The sequence below is a fragment of the Limulus polyphemus genome, unplaced genomic scaffold (assembly GCF_000517525.1).
Source record: "Limulus polyphemus unplaced genomic scaffold, Limulus_polyphemus-2.1.2 Scaffold271, whole genome shotgun sequence".
NCBI lineage: Eukaryota > Metazoa > Arthropoda > Merostomata > Xiphosura > Limulidae > Limulus > Limulus polyphemus.
This window is the reverse complement of record NW_013665881.1, coordinates 237965-252978: the sequence shown is the minus strand read 5'-3', so window position 1 is coordinate 252978 and position 15014 is coordinate 237965. Positions and strand designations below refer to the sequence as shown.

The 15014-nt window shown below is 30.9% G+C and overlaps 1 protein-coding gene across 1 annotated transcript; it reads right to left on the bottom strand.

Annotated features, from left to right (window-relative positions):
• Positions 1-6554: 6554 nt before the first annotated feature.
• On the bottom strand, positions 6555-14312 carry LOC106456909 (syndecan-2-like). The gene is given in 4 exon segments (XM_022382690.1): positions 6555-9448; positions 10973-11000; positions 11002-11202; positions 14138-14312. Coding segments are annotated over 4 exon segments (558 nt in total). The 5' UTR covers positions 14297-14312; the 3' UTR covers positions 6555-9278.
• Positions 14313-15014: the final 702 nt, after the last annotated feature.

The following is a 15014-nucleotide window of genomic DNA, read 5'->3' as shown; positions in this document are numbered from 1 at the left end:
GTTGTGTGTAAGTGATAGTACTTATGTATAGCTACTGTATGTTTTTTTTTCCTATTAATCTCAACAGCGTTTATGTTGAAATTTCGAGCAGTCAAATAATTTTCTTCCTGAAAAATAACAATGAGAGATAAAGAACACAGTTTTAGTACCTGTTATTCTTCTATAATTTTGTACTCGTGGTTCTGCATGATAATCTTTACCTAAAGCTCTCAGATTAGAATAATAAGTATGACAGATAGAACATGACAATAAAGTACGTGGAACTAAGAACAAATTAATATAGTAAAAAGCATGTTACGTCTTATTTTGTGTGAGAAGTCACGTTAATCAGCAAGTCAGTTTTTGCTATTTAAACGTGCAGGGATCGATAGACATATATAATTCATCCAGTGTTTTTTTCCAGTAAAAAATTGAAGTTATAAATTCATTTTCGGTATATATTGTTAGATGTCAAAACGAATATCTAAAAAGTAATATTGTTATATGGTAGCTCGTCAGTGTTATGTAGTAGCCTCTAATAACAAATATGTATATATATATATATAGTGTTCTTTTGTAATATACACACTTGTTGATTCTTCGTTGTTATTTAAGACATAGAGACGACAATATATCTGGTGTTCTGTTTTACAAAACATTAATGACAATAATAAACATATATATATATATCAACAGTTTTCTCTAGAGAAAAATTAACAGTGAATAAAATAACTTTAAACAATTAATTTCTATCATGAATGCCAGTTTTTTGTTTTGTTTTTTTCGGTGGGATTGGTCACTTTGTTTTGGTGGGACCGTACTTTATTAGCCTCCAATGCGGTCAAAGGTGAGATTTCTTCGCGGTACCAGTAGTAAACCTGGTAACATGTAGAGTTGTTCAAAATGGCGTTTTCCTTGGGTCTTTGGACGCTTAAATTATACACTGTAGCTCTAACAGCAACAACTATAAATTTCTTGGAAGAACGTTCGCAGTAAACTCTGTATCATGTTACTACGGCACAGGCAGTACGATAAGGAATTAACCATGGACTTTTGTATGTGCTTCGTCCAATATGATGACAAATTTCCGTTTACATACCAGACACTACTCTTACAGTTTTCGACAGGTTCTTAACACGACTCTTGTATTGCATTTGTAAACCTACACATCTGTGCAAGTTATCTTGCTTATCAATCCTAAGGGACGTTTCTATTTTAGCTGCGATGGATCGCAGTTTTCTCGGATTATTTCCTGTGAAGAACTGTTAAACTTTCTTTTCTTCAGCCTGTTTTATTTTTATCCTCTAAGGAAGAGTTACGCTCACAACTCCAACAACGGAATCATCTACAAGTATCGATGCGACAGGACTTAAATAGGACACAACATAAACATTAGAATCAAAGAACATAACAATACCTCATCACACAAACACAGCATGAAGAATCAACGTCCGATTAATATTAGCAACAAAATAAATATTATGTGATAAGTTTGGTTTGTTTGTTTTGAATTTTCGCGCAAAGCTACACGAGGGCTATCTGCGCTAGCCGTCCCTAATTTAGCAGTGAAAGACTAGAGGGAAGGCAGCTAGTCATCACCACCCATCGCCAATTCATGTGCTACTTTTTTTACCAACGAATAGTGGGATTGAACGTTACATTAGAACGCCCCCACGGCTAAAAGGGGCAAGCATGTTTTATGGGACGGGGATTCGAACCCGCGACCCTAAAAATGTCAGTCAAGCGCTTCGAGCCAGTTGCAATTATTTATTGCAATTGAGATAAATTTGTAATTATGAACAAAATAATGTTGTTTTTCCACAATGCTTACCGAGTGTTTTATAATGCTCATGCTAAAGTAATGTTGACAAAATACTGTTAAGCATTTCTGAAGGAATACTTACATATTGTGTGCCATGTGAAGTGGGGACACCTAAAGGGAGCAGATACATACAACTCGTAATAGAGAACTAAGATGCCTTCAAAGAAAAACAAAAACTCTTGCTCAAAATGGTATCATGTGTATTAACTGCCACGACCAGTATTATTATTATTCCAAATGCTGCCCCCCCCCCATTACACTTCAATTTGGTTGTGGGAATTTCAGAAATTTGACTTTACTATGACATTTTCCACGTGGCTAATCAACACCCATATACAGTCAGAGTATACCATATCTCACAATGGTCTATCTCGTTATTACTTTGTGAGATCGTAATGTCAAACAATTAACCATTTTGCATCACTGGCCTGTATATAGGACAGAAATGTTTTGTTGTAAGGCAGAATTTGGTAGGATAGAGTTGCTTGGCATTTTGAGTATCTTACTTGAAAGAAAAATATGTTTAACGTGTAATTTTCTTGAGACCCTTCGTATATAAAATGTACAATATCTTAGTAATAAATATATATCAAAATGAAGGACAGCACATATAAACTTCAGATGAGATATATTTGTAAAAAAAAAAAAAAAAAGATTTAGTCCTCTGCAAGAAAAAAGAAGATGTGGGTGCTAACATATTTACCACCTTTCACTGTCTGCAGCCAGGAGTGAGAAGGTGGTTGATCTTCGATATCCTGAAGCTCCCACTGGTGTGTAAAAATATTTAACAATAGAATTATAATTGTAACCACATAGGATGGAAACTACCTATAATGTAAGTTACAGATCTCAGAACATAACCTGATGTTTAGGGACAACTAGGGATCTATTGGTTATATCTAGGCTGACCCCTCCTCTAAATTAAACTTGTTTCAGAAAGTGTTTGATGACAACATTTGAGCATTTTGGTTTAAATTGACCATTTTTAGACAGGGATCTCGAGTGCAACAGGTAAATTGAACTTGTTTCTGGAGCTTCTTAACCATGATTAATGATAATAAAATCAGAGATAATCTATCTCTTGTAGTTTTAGCGTTTAAAGAAATATTTTCCGCTTTTTAAAACAAATAGGAGTATCTTGTTACTGATGTTAAAATGATGCCTAATCTGTATCACTAACTTTCACTGTCCTATATCGGCTATATGTATATTTTGGTTTTATGTCTAATTGTAGAAAACAAAAACCTTATATGATTGGTATATTTCAATTTTTTGACATAGTTTTTTTCTTCTTCGTAACTTACTTATCTCATAAAGTCCTTGGACACTGACTTAACATGTTTTGATGCCATTAACTTTAGGAACCAGCTCATCATATAAATTTAAAGAATCACTTGACCTTAAAACAATTTGTTTTAAAATATACAGGATTAAACAAAGTTGTGACAATGATAGTATCTAAAATGGCTAATGCTTAAGAGAAACTGAATGTTTTAACAGTTTCAAAAGTTGGCAAACCTATGCCGATAATACTTTTCAGCATGGATAACCACGTAGTGCAGTTAGTAAAGAGAAAATTGCAGGACGAACAAAATTAGTAGGAAAGAAGAAAACCTGACATCTCTGTGGATTTGATTATATAACTGTAATTAACAAGCTACCAAACTTAAATAACAATTAAGACTGAAACCTAAACACTTTTCATTTCAAAAGATTTGTTTTGATTTCTTATCATTCGCTCTAATCAAAATAGGAAAAAAACTGTTAAAAAATATAGAACTAACGATGTAACAAAATAAGTAACTCAAGTGATTTGTTTAATTATTATACTGAACTATAAACCCTACAGTGTCAAAGTTAAACGGCTATACAAGTTATACAAACACGATGTCAGAAATACACGTAGATTCAAGAAGTCTTAATATAAAATGATAAAAAAACTTATAACCCGAATGCTTTCGGAAGGTGAACCTCCTTCAGGAAAAAACTCTAATCCCGAAGAAGAAAAATCCACCTTTTGAAAGTACTCTGGTTATAGGATTTATATCATTTTACAATTTATATAAATATATGATTCTACTTTATGAAATGACAGCTTTGTTTGTTTCAAAAATATTAAAGATATTTATTCAGTTAAATTGGGGGCAGTTTTTAGTAACGTAGAAAAGTTTAGCATGACTAGAAAGACATGGATTTTAGGGTGTTCTTCCTACCCATCACTGAATTTTTATGTTTTTGGTGTGTGTTAATATTGATATTGTTCAAAGAAAATTGGCTTAAGAAAGAACTTGGCAGGAAGACATTACAATATTTTCAAATAGTAAAAATATATTACCTCTTTAGTTATACTAAAACTTGGTTAAGCGTCTCTTCTTCCTTTACTTGCCTCCCAGTGGCACAGCAGTATGTCTGCGGACTTACAACGTTAGAGTCCGGGTTTTGATACCCGTAGTGGGCAGAGCACAGATAGCCTATTGTGTAGCTTTGTGCTTAATTACAAAAACCAAAACGAACAAACAATCTTCCATTACTTAGGTAAAAATAAGTAGAATTATGTGGTGCCATCTAGTGTACATTGTTATTATTATTATTGCATTTATCCATTTGCTATACATTATTGTTGTATTCTTTATTAATTTGGTTATTTAAAACCATCTTTTCTAGCATTTCATTTTTCAAAGCAATTAATTTATAAGTATAAAAATTTACTGAAAGCAAAACCTGTAGACAAGGGATGTAAAACTAATTCCACAAGCCAGCAAAGTAAAATTCAGAAGTGAAACCAAATTTATACTTGTTGTATTTATAATTGTATTGTCTAGTGGATTTTCTTAATTAAATTGTTACCGGTACTTGCAAAATTTATAACTTAAAAGCCTAAGGGAGCAGCATGCCAAAATTTAACATCTATGAAGAACTGGATTTGTTCAGTTCAAAGTTCTTTGTGTTGTATTTTTGGCTCTTTACAACTACGAAAAGTCTTCCATCATAATTTAAAATATGGTGATAATTTAATAACTTAAATTTTTTTCACATAATTGTTTATATAAATGTTTACAGAATACACTCAGAGCACCTTTTAAATGTTGTCATACAATTTTACTTCTGCCTCACATCCATAGTTTAAAATTTTTGGCAATTTTTTTTTAATGAGTTGGGACTTATAGAAACATTGTAACTGTACCATCTTGTTCTTTTGAGATGTTAATTGTAGTTTATACAGATCCCAATCAGTTGATCACCCCCCAGTACATGGAACTTATTTTGAAGGTGTTTCACTTGGTTTATTTTTATTTTTTGTAGTTTGCTGGTGAGCAAGTAAATGTATAGACTAATTTTTACAGTCTGTTTGTTGTAAAGCACAAAGCTACTTAATAGTTAATCTGTGCTCTGCCTACCACAGATATTAAAAACAAATTTTTAGCTGACTTACTGCTGAGCCACTGAGGGGTAATTTTTACAAAATCTAAATTTTTTTTCTAATTGTTTAGAGTAAGAAAGAAAAGATTATTCAGAAGTGGGTTTGGCTTGTGCTTGTTTAACTCTAATCTTTGGTACATTTTCTTATTCTCTTTCAATCTAATTAAGTGTGGTCTGCTGTTGGGAAATGCATTTATGAGATACTGATCTTGGTAGGTAGATTTTCTCAGTTATCGAGGTCATTTTGGGTTCTGTGTTTCTGTCGGTAATTATTCAATTTTAAAGTATTATGAGCATAGGAAGAGAAATATATTTTCCGTTGTGAAGATTATTTAACTTCTTACACGTTATTAGTTCAAAAAGATTGTGTAAAATAACCACGGATGCAGTACGACATTTGAAATTATTCGATGGAAATAGACTTTTATATCAAAATGACCAAAAGGATCAATTCTGTTATTTAATAGAAGTAATTGACTTTGTGGAAAGTTATATGGTACTTCTGATTACTATATACATGGGTGGTGTTCTTCTTTTGTTCCAATAGCAGAAAAACAAGAATTCTGAAGAACAACTATGAAGCTGATATTTCATCATTTGAAGAACCAAAAACAACACATTAAATACATTTTCTTTGAGTAGTCTTAGAGCGGCTGAAAAAAATTGTGATGTCAAGATATAATTTTTGATAAGTACTTGCTACCAGTCTTTTATTAACATTATCTTCCTCCGTTTTACTGCTAGAAAAATTTTAATTAAATCTTATTTGTTCTTACAAACTTGATAAAATTGTATTTACTCCAATCAACATGTCACTTTGTATTGATTTTGAAGTGATAATTTAAACAAACTAAATGGAATAATTAATGTAAACTTCACAAAGGTTATTAGATTTCCTAAATAAACTTACTAGTATCATGCATTTGTATATAAACTACATTTTAACGGAAAATATATATGCAAGTAAAAAGCACCAATTCCATAAACAGTAACATTGTAACCTACATTAACATCGAAGGTATTTCCTCGAGGTCTTGTATAATTTCAAATGATACCCAGTTTTTACATAACAGTATTTTTCCATTCGGCACAATGTATGAAATTATATTAACTTTGCATCTTTCATGGGGATATTTTACTAGAAGAAAAGCCTGAATTAATTTAGGTTTAGAAGTGAAAATTTTTATAGTTATTTTAGGGAGTGTATACAACTAAAGTATCAGTTTATAAGTTGTTCTTCCTTGAAAAAAATAAATACATAAATCATTTACTTCATACAAGTAAATGACTCAATTCATATCCTATATTATATAAAGTCAGATTACAACTCTGGTTGTGTTAAGAACATTTTATTTCCTCCAATACATAGCTATGTACATTCACACATACACTACCATAGGAGAAAATAATTAAAGCAAGACACGTAGCACACACTATAATGTTTTTCAACATGCATTTTGTTTCCTACAAAATATAATTATGCAAAATTATAAACAATTAGTACATTCATAAAGGAGAATATTAAAATTTATTGATAATTCAGTAATACTAAGATTGTTATGCAAGTCTGAGTGAATGCCGTTAAGTTCTACTTTTTATACATTTATACGTACGATCATGAAAATTTCAACTAGGTTTATAAATTTCAAATGAAAATAACTAAATGTTTTATCAATATTTTTACTGTACACTTCACAAATGGAACTATTAAAAAATAAGCCAAAAAAAAAACCCAACAACAACAGTAAACTAAGATAGTGCAAAGTGAATAGGCACTAAGATGTTTTACTAGGTCTTATTGAAAAGAATATCCTTACGAAGAAGATTGCTGAAAGAAATTTTGTTAAGAGGTCTAAAGAGAGAAATATAAAAACATAACAATAAAGCATCATTACTAACAAAAAAAAAGTCTCTTGCTTGCTTCTAGAATGGTGATGGTGCTACACAGTCAAAATTGTTTTACCTATCTTACTAAATAGCAATGTTACTATTTCTTTTTATCACAGCTAATCTTCTATAAATTGCATCATTCTATTTCAGTATCACTTTTATGCTTTTATACTGCAAAATTCAATGTAAATTAAGTAAAAAATCTTAGGATGAGATGATATACTTTAGCAAAGTAATCAAGAGCTTAGAATGGGGAAAATCTGTAGAAGATAATGTGACTAAAACTTTTAAATTATTCGGGAAATTTTTATAAACTCTCATACAAGATGTTTTATAACATCACAGTGGGAACTTGAAATGAAAGAAAGTCAGATTCGTGTACAGAAAAACTGAAAATGATTTTTCTCGGATTGAATGCCTTAATTGTCTTCTGAAATATTTAACTGTGCCGAGGTTTAATTAACTTCCCGATGTGAGAGACTTTGAATTTTTGTTTTTATATCAAGTTATCTTCAAGTTAACTGGTTATAATTAGCCTAAATAGTTCTATTTCATTATATTTTTCAAGATTCTTATCATTAATGATTAGAAATAATGCACAGGTAAAACAACTTTAGTAATGTTTCCATACAGGCAGAAAAATCACAGACACAGAAATATTTTAAACTTGCAATATATTAAACTTTTTTTTCTTCCATTCTGTATACCAAAGAAATGGACACAAACTAAATTTATTTGTTTAAGGTACATGGCAAGTTTTATCTATCTGCCTGAGATTTAGATGTTTCTTAAAACTGCGCTGTAGTTACTCTGCCTTTGAAATACAAAACAACTTTCACATGTATTTACTAAGAGTCACAGCAAGCTTAACGTACCCCAAAAAATTATAATTAGAAAAAACACACTTTACAAAAAACACACTTGATGTGACAGTAATTCCTTAACACATGTACACAAAGACAACATTTTCATGGTAACTTCCATTTCTATTTTCATATTTACAAGTATCTTCTCATTACATTTTCACCATCTTTCATCGTTATTGGTATATTGTGTCCGTAATTCTCATACACGTCAAGATACAAATATCTTTGTTAGAATTCATGCAAAAAATTTATCCTATTTGTTTTTGTTGTTCCAAGAATATTCCTTCTTCAGGAAATTAAATTCCAACATTCTTACTTAAATCACTTGCACTTTTTTTTTTAAATTACATGTAGATGGTTATGACACTAACAGAAACATACGCAAGACAAACCACAAAAAAAAATTATAAATGGAAATTATTACAATTATAACAAATTCTGTAAAATGCTGTTATTTTTTTTTCAATTTTATCAAGTATAAAGACCATAGAAGATGCAATATTTTTTGTTTCTTTTCTTTTAAAAACAAAACATTTAAGACATTTCACTCTAAAGTTTGTATTTTAAATTCCAGAAGTACTAGGTACTCATCTGAATAGAAAAGGTATTTGGGGGAAAATCAACTTTTAGGAAAGAAAATAAAAAAAACTGGAATGTGTATAAGATACTGTTTCTTGTAGAAAGCAAGGCTGCACATATGTAGAAGAACATTCTATAAACTTAAGGCCCACCTTAGATCAAAACTATCGACTTTATACTTTGTTCCCCGATGTTTTCTTATTATCAAATGGGAGTATAGCAAATCCGTATACATATACTGTTTAAAAAAATCAGGATTATGACCTATCTATGAGGTTCTACTTGTGCTTAGTGATAAAATGTCAAACAGAATATAAGGACTGGCCTCTTTAATTATCTGTACAGAAACATTGTGTTCATTGATAAATTTTAACATTTCTATGAACTTAGAAAAAAACACAAATACATCATTCCTCTCCTAAAACTACTAAATATAAACATAAAATGTCTGAAAATAAAACTAAACAATTAATATTTGATTTTTTTTGTTTTTAGCTACAACAATATTTCGAACTTATGATGATTGTAAATTGATTAAGTAATATTTTAAACTTGAACTCAACATGAATTGATACAGTTTAAAAAAACAAAACAAAAACAATGATCTTAAACTTAATCAAATGTCTGGTTTCTTTATGATGGTGCTGTTTCCATAGCAACCAAATGCACATACAGACCAGCAACAGACACTGGTGACTTAAAAAAAAAAAGCTAGACATTTTCTAGGCAAATATTTCCTTACTATTTCCTTTTCCATACGAATTATTACCTTTTATTCCTTTGCTATCACCTACAATGTAGCTTCCTTCATCTTTTTTTCTCATGCGATAAACAATGAACATGACCAGGAGAATGGTGCACAAAAGTGCAACAACTGCACCACCAATAACAGCTGAAAATATTTGCAAGAAAAACTAAGTTCTGAATCACCAAAATGATTTTTAAGTGATAATTTAAACACACTGAATAAAATAATTAATGTCAATTTTCACAAACGTTATTAGATTTCCTAAATAAACCTACCAGTATGTAAACTTCATTTATACGAAAAATATATACGTAAATCAAAAGCATCAATTCCATAAACAGTAACATCGTAACCTACATTAACATCGAAGGTATTGCCTCGAGATCTTTCATAATTTCAAACTATACAATTTTTTACAATTATGTAAATATGAACAGTATTTTCCTTAATACATTATATAATTCTATTGCACTTTACATGCTCTTAAGTCACAGATAATGTATTTTTAAAAATCAACAGTCTACTAATGAAAAACCATATTCTAAATTCACATAACCCACACCATATTGATGTTACCTCATGGAAGAGAAAATTCTTCTAGTACGTGCATAATCCTCTAAAAAATTATAAAAAAGAAGTAACAGGGTAGCACTCTCCTAACTAATAATAAAGTCTTTTCAGAAGAACTGATGCTTCTCATCACAGCCATGAATGCAAGGTGTTGGCTCTCATGGTGTTTTGGGAACTGAAACAGAAAGCTATCATATGAAACAGTGTTGTTTGTTTTGAATGTATAGGTCTGAGTGATAAGGGCAAATTAGAGAATGCTTTAAATATGACCACGACACATTGTCCCGACCATTAAGAGTGGTATGGTAGTATTCAAATGTCCACTGGCAATAGCTAAAGCAACCATGATTGCCTTGCCATATTATGGCATTTAATAGTGTACTGCCTACAATGATGGGATCCTAAGAAGAGGAACCATACCTTATTTAGTAGGATAATGCACCACACTCAATCACATATTGTGCTCAACAGTGGTTTGGGACCAATAACAGCCAAAAACTGAGATGTTTAGCAGAATTGCTTTGGAATGCTACCTAAAGGACATACCCCAAAATTCACACAAGACTTGGAGCTACTAGTAACAATGCTTTAGGACCAATAACAGCCAGATACTGTCATGGGTAGCAGAATTACTTTGTAATGTTTTGGAATACTACCTAAGGGAACTGCTATGCAAGACGACTGACTGTATAGATCACCTGATATGCAGCCAATAACAACAGATCCCAGGCTGATTAACAGAAAAGATTGCCCCCAATTCTTGTTAAATTGGGGTCCTAGTGATCAAAAAATAACTTCCAATCCCTTTTCAAGATAGGTTGTCCAAATGTTTTTGATAACATAATGTACATCATGTATGAAAAAAAATATATTTTGTAAGATTAATTTTCACCTCTAATGTAATCAAGTGGAAGAAAATAGTTGCTGCAATTTTAATAAATGTTTTTAAAAACTTTACATTTTTTACAGCTTGTAAAATTTTATTCACTTGAGTATTTGTTTTTCAGTAGTTACATAATAAATTGCAAAAAAAATGTAAAGCTCAATACTGTTTTTTTATGGATACAAGTTTTATAAACTAAAATATAAGGAACTTACAAGCCAGTATTCCAGGTTGTGCAAAAAAAGGATGAAGGTTTCTCTTCCTGTTTCTGTCCCATAATATGTATCTCGTTATCTTCTCTATTCTCATCAGGTGTTGTATCAAACCCTGGACCAGGAGCATTATCTGGTCTTCTTGGCTCGATAACAACAGGTGTGGGTGGGTTTGTGATGTCAGGAATGCGATTTTTATGGCTTGACTCTGTTGTTGTAACTTTGATTGTTGGCTAGACGTTTAAAAAAAGAAAGTTATGAAATTTTCAGTTGTTTTGGATGAAGAAGTTAATGCCCATCTGAAACATTCATAAAAGATCTTAAGAAAAATTTCTTTTGTTGCAGTTTTACTGTTTCAAATTTCATTTCCTAATTACTTTTCATCCTTTCTTTTATAAAACTAGGCCTAATGTCCATCACTATTATATATAATACATTAAATAAGTTAACATAACATAATATTTTGGGACATCATGGGACCTATCGGTCCATCTCAGCTGTTCCATCCTCAAAACTAAATTAAAATGATCAAAAAAAAATTACAAAAATTTTAAACCCAGCCCCTTTCATTCATATACTTTTAAAGATTTTTCTTAAACTCACTTAAATTTAATGCCTTTACAACATCTGAAGGCAACCCATTCCAAAGGCCAACCACCCTTATAGAAAAATAAAACTGTCTTAGGTGAAGAAGATTCCTACCTTGCCAAAATTTATATTTGCATCCCTTAGTCCTACCTCAATCAGATGCCCCTAACTCTTCTTTTTTCAAGAGAAAACAATTTGAGAGATTTCAGCCTCTCGTCATATGACAACCCCTCCAACCCAGACACCATTCTAGTAACCCTTCTCTGAACCTTTTCCAACAATTCAATGTCCATCCTAAGGTAAGGAATCCAAAATTGAACACAATATTCCAAATGTGGCCTAACCAGTGACCTGTACAATGAAAGTATAACCTCTTTAGACTTGTATTCAATATTTCTATAGATACAACCTAAAATCCTATTTGCCCTACCACTAGCAACAGCACACTGCTTGTATGACTTTAGAGACAGATCAACTATTAAACCAAGATACCTTTCCATCATAACACTATTATGGTTATTTCCATCCAAATTATACTTATAATTCAAATTATGATAACCCACATGCATTATCTTGCATTTATTATAACTAAAACCCATTTGTCATTTATTTGCCCAACTCACTAAATTATCTAAATCCTTTTGTAAATTAACAGCATCCTCTTCACTGCTAGCAACACCCAAGACCTTAATATTATCTGCAAATTTAAGTAATTTATTGACTATCCCTTCATCTGTGTCATAGATGTAAGCCAAAAGCAAAGGTCCTAAGACTGAGCTTTGAGTACCCCACTTGTGACATTAATCCATTTTGACTGAACTCCATTTATAACAACCCTTTGCTTTCTTCCATCCAGCCACTCTTCTATCCAATTTGTTAACGTATCACCCACACCTATAGAGCTAATTTTTTTACAAGCCTCTTATGTGGCACCTTGTCAAATGCTTTCTGAAAATCCAGATACACCAAATCTACACCCTTACCCTCATCTACATAAGCAGTAACCTTTTCAAAGAATGTTAAATAATTTATAAGGCAGGATTTTCTCTTAGTGAAACCATTTTGACGATCCAATAAAATTCTAGGCCTAATGTCCATCACTTTTATAATTCATTAAATAATATATTGTTAACTAGGCCTAATGTCCATCACTATTACAATACATTAAATAATTTATTGTTTATTTAAATTTTAGCATACTCTGAACATGCAAAGCATAATTAATTGAAGCTTTTCCCAACATACATTTTCTAATTACAAAAGTTCTAAAGTTCAAATCATTTATTAATAATATTTTGACCATGCAGTGAACACAAATTTTAATGGTAATCATCATGTAATCTTGTATATTGTTTTACCTTTTTATTTTACAAATGTGTTTTTTATTTGAAACACAAGTTTGCTATTTTTAATTGTGCAAAAACTCACTTTCATGCTGTGATATATATATATATTATTTTTTGCATTAAAACTGTTGCTGCTTTCATCGCAAGAGTGCATGATAACAATGAGACTTAAGCCTAAAACACGAATCAATAGCTACTCCAACTTACTCTGTTTAAATTATCTAAAATTTGAGACCTCTTTTTTAATTAGAAGGAAAAGAAGGGAAGAATTTATAATTGTTTAATACATAATTATTTGTTTCTATCGACAACATGTTTGTCAAGCCTAACTTCACACATCATCAGTTGTGCAGTTCGGGTGGAGTAAGAAAATAAGTTCATAAAATTGTAAAGTAAAATTAAACTGTAGATAAAGTATTTTATAGCCTGGACATACTATATATATAAAGTAAGATAATATATCAATTGTAGTTTTATGACTCGCATACGCCAATTGGTTACATAAACTTAAATAATGATGTGTCTAGTAATTACAAACAAGTTAAATACCTAAAATGCTGCTTACATGTGCACATATAATACAAGAGTAGAAAATTTATTAAGATTTACTTTGTACTCTGGCACACGCACATAAAAATGATTAACACTACACCACTGCATATCATTATTACATAGTACACGTGTGCATATACTTTTGAAAAATTTTCAACATTACATATTTTGACAAGATAAACATTTTATCAGATTTAAGGAAATAATCCAACATTTAAACCTACTTCACTGCTTGTGTTTATCTAATGGGTAGTTCAAGAGCATCTATAATTTTAGTTGAACCAAAAATAAAATACCATTTTGTTTTTAAGGTAATGAATCTGAGAAAATAATTAGAAGAATAATTTATCTTTTAATTAATAAATCTTTTTAATACATATTTGGAAAATCCTGAAATTAAGTATTCTTGTAGTAAAATATCAAAACCTTAATATACCATAAAATATCAAAATGTTCCTTTTTGTATAGGTAAGTTAAAATACCATAACTGATACACAAATAAAGTGAAGTCTTACATTTGTTCTTACTGTTTTCATTTTACAACTGCCTCAAAAAAAAAGTTTGTGACACATACATTTTACACATTGTAAACACAATGCACAAATAAGAGATAAAAAAATTCACATAAATTTTATCATACACGTACCATGCAAAACACTTTAAGAGAATCTTTCCTACTTACTTGTTCTTTTTTTGGGGGGAATACTGGTTTCTTTGTTGGGTCAGGTTTCTTTGTTGGATATTCGATAGGCTGGTGCCAAGTGGGTTTAGGTGGTTTATTTTCTGGTGTAACTAATATTGGTTTGGTTATGTCTTCAATGATGACTAAGGAAAAATACATATACTTTAATGTTTAATTGTTACATTCATTTGCTATTACACTTTCCAACCATTAGTCCATTTTGTTTTATGATAAAAGAAATACCAAGTGCTACTTATCTTGAAATATTCTATTCATTGAGTTGAATCAAAAAATAATTCCAAAAAATCAAATTATACACATATTTTCCTAAAAATAAGAATTTTTTTTTATTGTTTCACAAATTTCTGTAAAGCTGCACAAAGGTTAGATCTGCATTAACTATCCCTAACTTTTAACCGATATACTAGAGCAGTGCTTTCCAAAGTGGGTGTCACGACACTTTGGGGTGCTGCGTCATGCCCTGAAATTGTATGTTTTGTTTTGTTAAATTTTTATTTTTATCTATAGCTGTTATAAAATTCAATAACACAAAGTATTCTAAAATTTGCTTGACTATGTGGCACGCAAAAAATTATCTAATGTTTTATATATTTCTTTTTGTGACCCCGTCCTACCAAACATGCTCACCCTTTCAGCCGTGGGGGCATTATGTGATGGTCAATCCAACTATTTGCTTGTAAAAGAGTAGCCTAAAAGTTGGCAGTGGGTGGTGATGACTAGTTGCCTTCCCTCTAGTCTTTCACTGCTATTTTAGGGACAGGTAGTGCAGATAGCCTTCATATAGCTTTGTGCCAACTTTCAAATAAACAGACACAAAAAAAAAGGTTCACCAACACAGCCTTGTGTGTAGTGGTAG